Source organism: Nilaparvata lugens, chromosome 11 (genome assembly GCF_014356525.2).
Source record: "Nilaparvata lugens isolate BPH chromosome 11, ASM1435652v1, whole genome shotgun sequence".
Classification (NCBI taxonomy): domain Eukaryota; kingdom Metazoa; phylum Arthropoda; class Insecta; order Hemiptera; family Delphacidae; genus Nilaparvata; species Nilaparvata lugens.
Window position 1 is genome coordinate 6,986,337 of NC_052514.1, and position 15,783 is coordinate 7,002,119.

The window sequence follows — 15,783 nt, forward strand, 5'->3', positions numbered from 1 at the left end:
AACTGAAACCGGCTGAAAAATTGTTGAAATGCATCATCATGTGAAACGGAGTTGATTCACAATCTGGATTGTAGATAGGGGTCATAACTCAAATACCTATGAGTTAAAATCTTGTTTTTACTAGAATCTGGGAATATTTAAAGAGGTTTTGTTTGATACTAGTTCTAACTAGTCCTAAGTTCTAAATCACGCAGCTCCTATAAATTTTCTCGGTTTAACTTATTTATGATCTAGTGAGCAATTCCATAGAATAAACAATCTGTTCAACTATTTGTCAATGATTGCCAAAAGACCTGTTGAATTTTCTCAAGACATGACAAACAACTACAATACTATAACTACTACAACTACTATATTGAATTCAATTCTATATCCACATACTGTATTGAGGATGTGTTAAATGTGAAACTGCATATTTAGATTTTATCAGCCATTTCTCTCCATATAAATACTCCATTTATTTTATATATTTATTGGAATCAAAATGGTCTAAGAACAAAGAATATTCCCAAAGAAAGACATCTATAGAACTATCCTTCCATAAAGGAAATTTCCTTCGATATATATTGCGTTTCCTTCCATTATTCCTCTATTACACATTTATATATTTCTCTCTGTTTCATTGTTGCACAGTCCTTAATTCTTCTTATTCATCTTATTTCTCTCTATTCAAATCAATAATTTGGATGAAAGTTCTGAAACAACTCGTCTAGTGCATATTATCAAGTTCATCAAAATTCAGGAGAGAAAAATTGGTTTGATTTGAGCCTCCTTTTAACTCATCCAAGAATGGATTACTCAATACAATTTCTTTCCTATTATTTTTTCAACTATCTTCAACTATACTGAAACCCACTCATGGTATTTGTCAGTGATTACTATGAGACTTGATAAATTTTCTCCAGTCATGACAAACAACTACATGAATTAGGAAATATTAAATTGAATTCTACTTCCACATGCTGTATTGAGGATGGACAACCATTTCAAACTGCATATTTGGAATTCATCCGCCACTTTTCTTCATATAAATTCTTGATTGTCATGATTTCTGGATTGACAATATCACATGGATATCATGGAGATGGTGATATCACATTGAGATGAATTACTGATGTCCCATTATTAACTCGAGTACATTTTATTAGAGACAATGATACAAGTTGATACTCACGCTATCTTCTGTTTTATTATTATAGAATATTATATTATTTAATCTTGATATTATTTATCTTGTGACAGATATATTTTGTTCAAGTGTAAGATTTATGCTGTGTATGTATGTGTTGGAAATGAATCTAAATATTTTCCATTATTCGAATTCTCAGGTCATGTTCCATTCTCAGGTCATAATTTCCATTATTCGAAGTCACGTGGATATTACATCACATTGTAACCGAAAACTGGAATAATTGAGTAAGCATAGATCGTTTTCCTATACCTTACACTATAAAACTACAATATGCATAAAAATCCAGCTAGTAGAAGACCAGTGTAAACCATTCTCTATTCAATTCATACTGTCAGCATCTTTCATAAATAAAACCATCGCTTACCATCCAACAAACTCTGACAGATTGAAGTGAGTCTAACTGCAGGAGACAGCGTAGTAAATTTAGACAATAATTTAGAGTCTGAATTCTAGAAGATAAATATGATTCTTTTTCAAGGATTATGTTACGTGGAGTGGTGGCTTTAAGTGCTGGGAAGAATTGATAAAAATAGATTCTGTCACACATTCTTTCCTGGTCTATTGGGCAATGATTTTAGGATACGTGTGTAATCGGAGGTCTATTTTTAGTGGGAAGATACGAGCGCTACTGCTGTTTAAAGCCTATTGGGACTTTCACAATCGTTGAAATAGATAGAAAGAGGTATATTATGCTACAGTATATAGAAGTAGGAGAGAGGATGAGACAGCTTTGTACGTATTGTGATATAAGTGTAATATGGGGAGGAAAAGAGGAAGAAGAAAGAGGAGAAGAAGAGGAGGAAGAAGAAGAAGAAGAGAAGAAGAAGAAGAAGAAGAAGAAGAAGAAGAAGAAGAAGGAGAAGGAGAAGAAGAAGGAGAAGGAGAAGGAGAAGGAGAAGGAGATGGAGAAAGAGAAGGAGAAGGAGATGGAGATGGAGAAGAAGAAGAAGAAGAAGAAGAAGAAGAAGAAGAAGAAGAAGAAGAAGAAGAAGAAGAAGAAGAAGAAGAAGAAGAAGAAGGCATGAAAGAAGAAGAAGAAGAAGAAGAAGAAGAAGAAGAAGAAGAAGGAGAAGAAAAAAGGAACAAGAAATGAGAACATGACAATAAATGAATTGGACATTATGACAATAAATGAACATGACCTAAATAAATAGGGGGAATTGAAAGTGGGAGAGAATGTAGAAATGAAAAGTGAACAATTCAGCAGTTAAAGAATGATAGTATATCATAAGTCTGAAAGAGTGGAATTCAGTAAACAAATAGCAGGAGTTCAGAAAAATAAGTCAAAGAAGAAAAGAAATGTGCTCTAGTGGATGAAAGCAATTGGAAGATAGTGAAGGAAGAGAAGAGAAAAAGAGAGAAAACAAACGAAAAAATAATACGAGAGAATACATTGTTGAACATTGAGGAAGAGATTGGAAGAAGGAGATTCAATTAGTTCTAATGTTATCATTTATAGCTGAATTGTTAGTTATGTTGTTATATTTCTCCAGCATATTATATTAAGCGAGCAATTTCTGTATTTATATATCTGGTTATTTTTATATATGGTTATTTTCATATCTGGCTATTTTTATATCTGGTTATTTATGTTTAACGGATCTCGAAAACGGCTCTAACGATTTTCACAAAATTTGGAACATAGTAGGTTTATGATATAAAAATTCGATTGCACTAGGTCTCATCCTTGAGAAAACTCGCTGAACGACATTAAAAGGATAATTCATCCTTGGCTGAAACAGCTGTGGATAGTAAAAAAGTGAGTATGTGAAAAATCAAAATATCGCATCCCCGAAATTCATAAGACGTATAGCCAGCTGTGAAATATAAACACGATCATTTTAGAGAATTGTGTTCTGTTTATCAATAAATAAAAATAACGAGCAAAGCTCGGTGCCCCGATATTGATCAATAAACATTACAAAATTTAACTTTTCTTTATTAATTAATAGGTTATTCAACAAAGATCAAACATGACAGAGAGAATATATCTGGAAGAAGAAAACAAAACAATACTAGAGAAATGAAAACCAACAGAGAAGGCGAGGAACAAGGACAGGAATGGAGAAGGAGCCATGAAAAAGAAGGACAAAAAATTAAATAAGTTCTTACTGATTTGTTAGGGGTCAAGGTAGTTATGTTAGTTTGATTGTATACTTTAAGACTTCCCTCACACCATGACAAGAAGATATTACACTCATAACAATATACTACAATAGAATGCCTATTTCTACAATGTCTAAGTAATGTTACACAACACATATCGGTAATTGATGGAGTGAGTCTTCAACCAACCAAATCTTTTCTATGCTTCTTCTCGATAGTTCTTCTATTTGCTATTAAATTGTTGCGCAACAACTGTCCACTTCATCTTTCTATGATTACAAGAAGAGGTACGGGTAAGTGAAAGAGTATTTATGATAGGAGAGAGTGCAGTGGGCCTTGGAAGATGCACACGCTTCTAGAGAGTGAGAGAATGTGCTGTCCTATTTGGAGAAGTAATCCACTTAGAGCTCCTAATTCGATTTGGATTGGAATTCTTTGATTGAGAACTGGAACAGTGAGAATATTGTAGGCTAAAGCTGGATTCTCACTTGTCAGTATCAGTGAAAGTTACCGGTATATTGGAGATATAATTTCCATGAGTTTTTATGGGACTATGGCTACTCAACCCGGACGAACGAGTATGAATGGTCCCATTATAACTAATGAGAATTATATTCTCAGTGTATCGGACAGGTTTACTGATACTGGTATTTGGGATCTCCTTCAGTAGATAGTAGCCAAGTGTTGTATGAGATAGATGATGTATTCTTATCATTTTCATCAATAATTAATACTGATTATGTTCTAAGTGAAATAAGTTTGATAAACTAAAGCGTTTCAGAAGTACAAAACCTTTTCTACTGAGGATAATGTTGACATGAGCCCTTGGTTTGTGCGTGAGTGATAAGAGATAAATATATCTACAGTTTCAAGTGAGCTTCAAACCTCTATTGAGTGATTTTGAAGTTTTGTGTAAATTATTAGTGGAGCTGAACTCAAGCAGTCACCCTTCCAACAGGAGAACTGAGAACACGTAATTGACTACTAATCAATCATACTGGGTTGTGTGGCAGAGAGGACCTAGAGTCCTAACTCCACCCTAATGAAGGCAAAAAAATCGATGAATTCTCGAGTGGAAGAATGATTAATTCAATAATCAATACTACCATAGCCACCTCTAATACAAGGCCCCGGCCTACGATATTGCAACGTCGCAGCGTATGCCCAGAATCGAATACATGATTGGTGAAAAAGATCAGCTGGTATTTTTCAAAATATTTTTCACCAATCATGTATTAGATTCTAGGCCTACGCTGCGACGTTGCAATATCATAGGCCGGGGCCTTGTATTAGAGGTGATACTACTCAACCTATGGAGTCTTTAGATCTATTAATGGAATTTCTGTATTGAAACTGCATACGAATTATTTAACTTCAACTTTTCAATTTATTCAAATACAGAAGATCATTTATTCAAATATGGTAGAGTTGAAGTAGTTATTCATAAAGTTCCTTCAAAGTGTCTCTAACTTCTCTCTCACTGTAATTACTGATTTCTATCTTCCTCACTCACTTCCAATAGTTACTGGAGTAGGGAGTAGCTATGAATAGTATCACTTACTTCCAAAGATAATACTGGACAGCCCTCAATAGATCAAAGCGCCGTTTTTATAATTATTCAACTTAATAATATATAATTCATTTTTGGTTTTCCAGATTGGAAATCAATTTCCTAATATAACTCCACCATGAACAATTTTATGTTGAGACTGACCCTCAAGCCTGGTTTTCACTAGTAGAGTGGCCGTAGTCGAGTGGATCAGATGCTGGCTTTATGATTCAGAGGCCCGGGTTCAAATCCCAGCCCGGGCAAGATATTTATCTCGGGCCACTCCCGTGTTTCGGATGGACACGTTAATACGTCAGTCCCGGCTGCCTAAAAAGCAGTCGTTAGGTCATGTCAGAGGCCCTGAAATTGATCAGTTGCGACCTGAAAACTCTGACACCAGACCTGAGCCAGCCAGGTCACTCGATATTATTATTATCACTAGTAGAGTTATTGGTCGAGTAACTGGCATACTAACTCTACCGAGCTAACTCTACTGTACTTGGTCGAGAACTGTTTTCACCACAATTGAGAATAGTAGGTAAAATGTGTTGTCTAGTGAACAGAACGAACCTAAAAATGTCAATACTTTTCAATAAATTTTAATAAATTAATACTTTTCAATAAATAACAATACTTCGTAAACTTGATAGCCTACGGCACAACTCTCCTATACTAGCTCGATACTGTTTATATTACACCAATAAACCTTTATCAGCTACTTCCTTTAGAAGGCATTGACAAAACAGATGATCAGCAACGTTTTCCTCCTATCTTTCTCCACTGCCATTATAACGTTCATTCCACTATATAATATTATATTATCAACATTTTATATCATTCGGTAATTCTTTCAAACAGTTTGAATTATATTTCAGTGGACGAGCGTCAGCGAGTTCATTCCTTAGGCCAAAATCTTTGTCCGTATGTTTGTTTGTATCTTCTACAATAACTTTTGAACACATTGATCAATCAGCTTCGAATTTTGAACACGAATATCAACGATACTGGTAGAGTAGAGTGGGGAGCGGTGGTGGGGGAAGGCAAGTGGTAGAGTACTATCCCACGGTGCTACCCCACTCAACTCTACTCTACTAAAAACTAGTACTCTACCATGAACGATTTCATTGGGAGAGTTTACAAGATAGTTAGTACTTACCCAGGGAATCCCAACACTAACTCTACTAATGAAAACCATAGAGAAACAATAGCGTAAGTAGATATCCCATGGTATAGGGCGTTTATGTCGCAACTTTTACTGTTATCTCAAGCCGATTACTGTCGATTATTGTAGATTTTTATTGTTTTGACGGGTAAGAGTGTATGAACGGCACAATATGAGAGACTACTAGCGTCTTAAAGCTTCACGGGAAAGAACTACGTGGACTAACGGCTTGAGATAACAGTGAAAGTTGCATCATAAACGCCCTATACCATGGGATATCTACTTATGCTATCGTTTCTCTATGGTACTATTCAACGGTGCTATACCACTCTACTCTACTAAAAACTAGTACTCTACCATGAACGTTTTCATTGGGAGAATTTACAAGATGGTTAGTTCTTGCCCAGGGAATTCCAGCACTAACTCTACTAATGAAAACCATAGAGAAACAATAGTGTAAGTTTTGCTATTGTAAGTTTAGCGTAAGTTAATACTATTGTTCCTCTATGTGAAAACCAAGATACATTCTCCAGATCAATATTTTTTGATCGATCTCAACAAATCAGGAACATTCTACTCTTTTTCGAAACACTTTGTTCCCAATCATTAGCATACCACACACAAAACCAACCTCCACATCTCATAGCTTCCCATTTCAACACATACCAACCATAAAACGCCAAATATTGAGAAACACTGTAACATTATACCTCTATAATTTCACTGTGATGTTCACTTTTAACTCACAACATTCTTCCCAGATATCATCTACGCTTCCCATCAATTTAATTCTGACAGTTTGAAATGAATTTCACTGTAAATGATATGTCTGTAATCTGTAGTCTGTAATAAAAAACCCACATTCACCGCATATTTGTCTGTAGAGTAATCGATAATTTGTAATTCAAAAATCGAATGAAGAAACACAGAAATCTCTTCAGATTAGGACCGTCTGCTATGGGAGATTCACCTCATATTGTCATCATTTCTTATGGGTAACTTCGAAGCTTCCGATACAATCTATGCTGACAATTTGGAGTGAAGTTTGGTATAGTGAGATTCACCTTATTCTGTCAGTATTTCTCTATAGATAACATTGAGGCTCCCTGTTTAACCAAAGCTGACAGATTGAAGTGGAACTCGGTAAACTGAGATACTGTCAGTATTCCTCATATTAATAACATCAGTGTTTCACATTCAACCAACACTGACAGATTGAAGTGAATGTGACGATATTACCGTAAAACCATAATTATTTAGAAAGGATCACGATACGAGAAAGGCTGGGGATTGGTAATGACCATGCGGCTAATAAAAAATGTACATCGCCGCTATAATCACGACCAAAATAGCGAATAAGAGTCGACATCATCATCATCATCATCAAAGGCATGTCCTTAATAGTGATCATCGTTGTGTAAAGTTCATTGGTTGGCTGGGGCTTGACATTTGCCTTCAAGCTTTATGAATAGCATTGCCGTTTTTAGTTGAGGTAGTATATGATGATGTGAGTTCTTGTGCATGGAATGATTAGATTCACATCATATATTCATATATGACAAAATTGATTCATATTCTTCATTGATTCATACAATAAGTACACCATCGAAATGATAGGGAGAGAAAAATAAGGTAACTTTGTGCTATTCCTATCCCAAAATTAGATAACGTAACACATATCCGAAATAGGTTAAAAAAATCCTATTCATATAAATGATGATGATTGAAGTTTTTGTCCTTGGATTCACTTTCATTAGAGTATGAATCATTCAATTTTCATTAAAGATCATTAAATTCTATTTTAAATAATCAAGAATCATTCAATATGAGGTTTTTCCCATTCTAACGCCTATAATTTATTTTTTTAAATACCCTTCGCTGAAAATATTTTGTCAAATGATTGAGACTAGCTTTAGATAATTTTCATTCAGTTTTCATTGAACTTTAAGGCTGTGCAAAGGCCAAAAAATAAACTTTCTACTCGTGATATTTTTCGATTTGTATAATATCATCAAGCTATCAAAATGAAAAAGTTTTCTCAGGGAAACATTTTTTTCCCGATCATTACTTTTTGAGATATGAGCGCCTAAAGTTTAAATTTTTGGGACAGAACATTTCAAATTCGGTAAGAGATAAATCCATGAGATTTAGAGAATAGACTCTTCATGGTATTGTTGATCTAGTAAAACTAAAAATTTCGGAAAATATCAATTTTCAATATAGTTATTCAATTTACTAAAAATAACCAAATATAACTTTTAGTTGAGTTATTTTTGGTAGATTGAATAACTTTTTCAAAAATCGATATTTTCAGAAAATTTTTACTTTACTAGATAACAATACCATGAAGAATCTATCCTCTAAATTTCATGGATTTATCTCTTACCTAATTTGGAATGTCTCATTTTCTCAATGTTTGCTCATGAATTTTTCTCAAATCCCATGATCTATATCATGACTTATACGAACTTTTGCCGATTCCTTTAGAGTTCAACTAATTTGCTCAATGCTTTTCTCAAACTTCTAACCACATTTTAAAGTATTTTTGCTTATTCTTACAGGGTTCAACTCATTCTCAATGTTTGCTCATGAACTTCTCCCAAATCCTAAGATCTATTTCATGACTTATACGAACTTTTGCCAATTCCTACAGGGTTCAACTAAGTTTCTCAATGTTTTTCACAAACTTCCAAACACATTTTTACGAACTTTTGCCTATTCCTTCAGGTTTCAACCCATTTTCTCGATGTTTTACAAAGACTTTAAACCATATTTTTGTTTTTTTTTTAGGATGACGAGCCACCAGAGATCACGTACTGCGTGGTCGACCACACAGGCACCCTGTCACTGCAGACGCTTACGCCCACCCAACCAATGCCTGGCGAGGAGGAACTCAACGCCAAATTCGCTGAGTTGGTCGAAGAGCTCGATCTCACCGCCCCCAACAGGTAGGGATTGCTAAGTTCATCGACATCATACAGATATCGATTTGTATCAGAAATTTATATCGATTTACAGTATTAGAGTTATTGAGACAACCTGGAAATATCGATTTGTATCAGAAATTGATATCGATTTACAGTATTAGAGTTATTGAGACAACCTGGAAATATTGATTTGTAACAGAAATTTATATCGATTTACAGTATTGGAGTCATCGAGACAACCTGGAAATATCGATTTGTATTAGAAATATAGATGTAGGCCTATAGATTCAAGATCCTTGCAATATCCTTGGACTAAATCCTTGTACTTTATCCTTGAACCATCCTTAGTATAGATGTACAGTTTTGGTGTAATATTGATGCATTAAGAATACAGTATCGATAAATTGTAATGTCTTGTTTTCTAGTGCCTTCAGCAATAGAGTTTTTTCAAGATCTCTTCAAGCTTCAGTACACGCTTTTTCGTATACATAGATATACAGTGATCTACATTTCTATATTAGAATCTGTTTGAATTTTAAATGAGAATTTATTGCTAGGAAATGCAGACAAATCGAGAAATTATGAAAAATTAATATTTTATCAAATATACAGATTCTCAAGTTTGGGCAATTTAACAGTTAGTTACTATAAAACTCAGTTAATAAAACCATATAAAAATCTGAAAGCGCCCTTTATTTAAAAAAAAATTTTAAATATTTCAACAACTAGTTTCGGTTATCACACCATCGTCAGGTTATATAATAAATAATAATAATTTTATTTTATAGCCTGACGATCGCCGAAACTAGTTGTTGGAATATTTTGAAGTTTTTTTAAGAATAAAGGGTGTTTTTGAATTTTTATATGGTTTTATTAATTTAAAAAGTAGCCTCTGTGAATGAAGTGTTTTTATATAACTCAGGTACATTATACATTGTAATCTACAGTATTCCTTATAGCTTATAACGTATTCTGCTCCCAATTACATTGTAACAATGAGCACAAAGCTTCAAGTCTGTTTTCCAAAGAATATTTCCTCTTCATGCAGAATAAATAAATACCATCAGTGTTTATTGGAGTATTCATACATTAAACTAAAAATGTGTGAAGATTCACGCTATAAGTTGTGGAATTCATTCTTATCGCTTCTCTCTGTTGAGGAAGAATAATTCATTTCGTTATTATAAAGGTTTTACACATTTGTAGATTGAAAATATTTGACGTGATCTGTTCAATAAAATTAAATAATTTCAAATTATATCTTCTTCCTAGCTGTTCTCCTTGTTGCCAATATTTGCAGTAGCAGAAGTCTTCGGGGTGGTTTACAGCATTTAACTTTGGATTTTCGTTCAACAATAATTAGTTTTTTCTCTGTTGACTGAGGAGATAATATTATGAAAGATTGGTTCTTAGGAGAGTGTTCGTAAATTTGCAGCTTGCAACTCAAAAACTCAATTGATATTTATTGAACACTACAACAAGAATCAATTGAGTTTGTACATTTGCAAGCTGCAAGTTCACAACACTCTCCTAAGAACTAATCTCTCATAATATTATCTCTTCAGTCAACAGAGAAGAAACTTATTATTATTGAAGAAATATTCAAAGTTGAATGCTGTAAACCACCCCGAAGACTTCTGCTACTGCAAATATTGGCAACAAGGTGCGAACAGCTAGGAGTAAGATATTATTTGAAATTATTTAATTGTGTTGAACAGACCACGTCAAATATTGACAACAAGGTGAACAGCTAGAACTGAATTGAATTCAATTTAATTTATTTCGCCAAATTATACATGATTATAATATTTAAAAAGGGCACAAAATGCATGCAGCACAACGTAATAATAATTATGTGAAATAAAACTTAAGACATCATGACATAAGGAGTAATATAATAATTCTATACAATAATTATATTATATCATAATAGTGATACATCTTATAATAAATAATAAAGATTGGTATCTATTAATAGTGTTATAAATAAAGAGCTTTAGACTATTATAGCTTAGCCTTAGATTGATTGATTGATTGATTGATTACTTTATTGATGTAGATTACAATGTATACTGGCTTATACACTTATATACAATAGCTTAAAATACAGCAAAATTATAGATAAATATGCAAAATAGAAATTAAGAAAATAATTATTGAGCTGTATATGATATGAAAAAAAGCAATTTGTAATAACTATAGATAAAATAGTTAATATTGTTATGCATCTACATAAATTGGTGGAGCTTTGGACATATCAATGTCCATTCTTCGGAAAGAATATTTGAAGTATTCCTCCCACTAGCTCTCTACCAAAAGAGATCTGAGATCATTGCACTGCTTAGCAAAATTTCTGGACCCTAATAATGAAATAATGAGTTTTTTCTCTTGGAAGAGAGATATAATTTGAAATGTTGTTTTCCTGATGAACAGGGCAGCCATGATGGGTCTACCAGCCGAGAAGAAATGGCAGATCTACTGCAGTCGAAAACGAGACCAGGAGCAGACCACGGATCTCTCACAGCTGCCTCAGGACTACATAGAGCGGCTCGATGCCTTGGCTCAGGTAAGGCTGGCCACTAACGACAGGACTTGCATGATAAACATGTTTGTCTGTGTCTGCATCATGAACATGTGTTTACAACATGGTAACATGCATGAACATGAACACATGCATGAACTATAAGAATATCTTCTCATTTATCTTACTTCACTTGAATCTTCTCTCAGCTATAAGTGACAATCGATTCTTTGTTGCCTTTTTCTCTCCTTTCTTACCCTTTCCCGCCTCCTCTTTCTTTTCTTTTCCCCATCTCTTTCTTTCCTCTTTCTCTTCGCTCCTCTTCTCTTCCTCTTATAACACTTTCCTATTGTACGAGCTTTTTTCTATACTATTCAAGAGATTACACCTTATATCAAGTCTCACATGTGTCGAGAAAGACTCGAGTAGAGTAGATTGAACTCCACGTCTTGAGCTTTATGTAGTGGTGAGAAGTGGTATCACTTGAACCAAGGGTAATGATCCCTTATCTCACAAGTGGTGATAAGCAAGTAGTTATCCCTCAACAACTATTAAAGAGGATTATAGTTTCCACAGGATATCTCAAGATTTATTCCAAACATGGATAAATAATGAGAACAATAGGATACACAATATCGATAAGAGTGATATCTCGTCGAATCATCAGATTTTCAAGTGTTCAAATATAATTAATTGTTATCAGAAGCATGGAGCAACAATGACGAAAACCAATAAACTTATTTGGTAACTTTTATTCTACTAAGATTGAAAGTCCACAGAGAAATCGGTACATTCTACTATTTATGATCATTATAATTGTGGAAATATTCATCAAACAATTTTGTAATTGAATTAAATTAGTAATAGTGAAAAGATGTAAAAATGCAATCTATTCGCTTGAAGGTTTGAAGATAAAAATTTTTACATGGAATAATTTCGTCGCTTCTGATGTGACATTTATAGCATCATGCAATTTAACATTATGCAATGAAGTAATTCGATATTGATTGGCCCATTTACATGTTTATGACTATATCCATTCACCTTTCACCTATTTATTCTACCTTTCATCAATACTTTCTCTTCTATGCAGGTAGAGCTTAAACTAATTAGCGAATACTGGTGATTTGAATTTTATGTGGGTGATTTCCGTATGCAGTTCAATCATGCCTCCAAACAGAAACATTGAAATAATCAATAATTATCCACATCATTATTACAACTGAAAGCAATTTTATTACTTGAATGTTCTATTTTCCCAACATTGTTTCTCTTGATATATCAGCTCCTAATTAATTTTTTATTGAATTTGTTGAATGCATATTATTGATATTGATGTGGAACTTATCCATAATTCTTGGAAAACACTGATTCTATTGTCAATAATTCCACCTTATCAATTAACTACAGAACTGCTGTTTCATGTTGAAACCAAGCATCTTCAAAAAGCAGGTGAAATATTGTGTTCTCCAACACGGAACTGCAGTCCTGTAAAGTGTAATCGATAATTGAACGAGCATAGTGAGCTCCTACTTTTGACTAACGGCTCGAGTTATTGTCCGATGGTGGTTCTGTTATTTGTATGTTCGACAATAGCTTTCATCAATCGACTCATGAATTCTCAACACATATTCTTTGAACCATTATACAGAACGAGATTTTCGATCTACGAAATTGACTCACTCCTTTGTCCTTTTTGAGGATTTAACAGAATAAATTTGGAATTGCATAAAAAAGAGTTGTAATCTATCAATAATCGATATATTTATCAAATCATCTGTCAGCTGAATATATTGCATGCAGAATATTGATCCAAATTGAACCAATTCACCTGAAATAGTCTTACTAGGTACATCAACTTGAACTATTCCTCTTGATTTTCCATTGATTTCTTATGAATTGATTTTTTTATAATCAGCTGTGGACAACGTTGATGGACAACACTCTTTTGGTGACGTTGCATCTACTTTCATCGGTATATTTTCGTGCGGTTCACTTAACTAAAATCAGTGTTTTTTAATGGTTTAACTTGGTCACAGAACGGACGTCAGGCAGAGACATGGCGTGAACTTTTGTCACTTCCACTCGCTCCCCCCACTTCTTCTGTGAGGACTGAACAAAAATATTATTGGACAATAATAATTTTTACATAGAAAATATGTGGAATGTACAAAAATTCGCGCCATGTCTCTACTCGACGTTCGTTCTGTGAGAATTGAGCTCATTTATTTCTCTATTAGGTCGAATTTCATTTGCTCAATGCTTGATTACATCTCAAACATATCACTCTATTTTCCAGCTGGTGTCATCAGGCGAAGGCGTGGAAGACTCAGAGATGCTGAGCCGGGGTCGAACCCTGGACTCTCTGAAAACGGCGCTTCGCACACAACCGCACAGTTTCGTGCAACACTTCGTCGAGTCACAGGGTCTGGCGTCCATCCTCACCTGCCTCAGCACCATGGACTATGCCACCGCGCAGAGTCCTGTTCACACCGCGCTCATCGGATGCGTCAAAGGTATTACAAAATTTTATAACATTTTTGAACAAGAAATTTTGGATTATTGGGAATCCAAAATTTTGTAAAAATCAACGCCAGACACTTTCGTTTTAAGTCACAAAATTCTCTGGACCAATCACAGAAGAGAAGGAGGACAATCAAGCAATCCTATTGGCTGATAGGCCATAACCAGCGCCAAAATTTTAATTATTGAGAGTCCAAAAGCTTGTAAAAATCAATGCCAGACACTTTTCTTTTAAGTATCAAAATTCTCTCGACCAATCACAGAAGAGAAGGAGGGCATTCACGCAATCCTATTGGCTGATAGGTCGATATTAGCGTCAAATACTTTCGGTTTAAGTCACAAAATTCTTTCGACCAATCACAGAAGAGAAGGAGGACAATCAAGCAATCCTATTGGCTGATAGGCCAAAATCAACGCCAAACACTTTCGTGTCACAAAATTCTCTCGACCAATCATAGAAGAGAAGGAGGATATTCACGCAATCAAATTGGCTGATAGGCCAAAATTAACGCCAAACACTTTCGTGTCACAAAATTCTCTCGACCAATATATATTTTTATATATATATATTATGAAAATGATTGTATTGAAAATGTGGAAGGTGAAAGTTCAAGTTTTGTAGCACTGGTGAACAAGAACAACTAAACAGGCCGTGTTAATGTACTGCCATACTGGCCCATTATTTCCCTCATATTTCTCATACAATTTCCCTCACTTTTGCAGCACTGATGAACAACTCAACAGGCCGTGCCCATGTATTAGCCCATATTTCCCTCTCATTTTCTAACCAATTTCCCTCACTTTTGCAGCACTGATGAACAACTCAACAGGCCGTATCCATGTATTAGCCCATATTTCCCTCACATTTTCTAACCAATTTCCCTCACTTTTGCAGCACTGATGAACAACTCAACAGGCCGTGCCCATGTAATCTCCCATATTTCCCTCACATTTTCCCTCATTTTGCAGTACTGATGAACAACTCAACAGGCCGGGCCCATGTATTTTGGTATTTTCCCATATTTCCCTCACATTTTCTAACCAATTTCCCTCACTTTTGCAGCACTGATGAACAACTCAACAGGCCGTGCCCACGTGTTGGCCCATCCTACAGCGATCAACACGATTGCGACGAGCCTGTGCACGGACAACGTGAAGACTAAGGTGGCCGTGCTCGAGATATTGGGAGCCGTCTGTCTAGTGCCGGGCGGGCACAAGAAGGTTCTCGATGCCATGACCAACTATCAGGCCTTTGCTTTCGAGCGGGCTCGCTTTCAGGTAGAAATCATTCTCGACTTTTTGATGTATTTATAAACATTTAATGATGATGTACATGTTGTAATGCCGCATCTACATGTTGACCCAATGAAGGCCAACGTCGACCAGCACCAGTGTGTGGATGGCTGGTCTTCATTGGCCTGCATACCGAATTGCACCTTACCAGGCTGGGCCAGCTTACTGGGCCAACATGTGACTGCGGCATTAGAATAGAGAATAACGAATAAGAAGTAGAATGAAAAAGACTAAGAAATTGTCAAAAAACCACTGATTTATTGATAATTAGAAAGACCAGTTTCGGTTATTACACCATTGTCAATCTCTGATAAACTAAAACGGTTTTAGTTTATCAGAGATTGACAATGGTGTAATAACCGAAACCGGTCTTTCTAATTATTAATAAATCAGTCGTTTTTTGACAATGTCTTAGTCTTTTTCATTCTATATGAATAATTACCACAATATCAACTTCTCAACTACACAAAAAGTGAAAATAAGAAGTAGGGTCAGACCATATCGAGCGTT

The 15,783-nt window shown here is 34.8% G+C and overlaps 1 protein-coding gene across 6 annotated transcripts in view; it reads left to right on the forward strand.

The window, feature by feature from the left end:
* The window catches only part of LOC111052221 (disheveled-associated activator of morphogenesis 1), a 238,014-nt gene that overhangs the window by 181,328 nt on the left and 40,903 nt on the right, over positions 1 to 15,783 (forward strand). For all 6 annotated transcript variants that reach the window (XM_039437504.1, XM_039437501.1, XM_039437500.1 and 3 more), the window contains 4 exons: positions 8,800 to 8,957; positions 11,370 to 11,502; positions 13,757 to 13,973; positions 15,044 to 15,258. In XM_039437504.1, the coding sequence (XP_039293438.1) occupies positions 8,800 to 8,957; positions 11,370 to 11,502; positions 13,757 to 13,973; positions 15,044 to 15,258 (723 nt within the window). The remainder of the gene's footprint in view (positions 1 to 8,799; positions 8,958 to 11,369; positions 11,503 to 13,756; positions 13,974 to 15,043; positions 15,259 to 15,783) is intronic.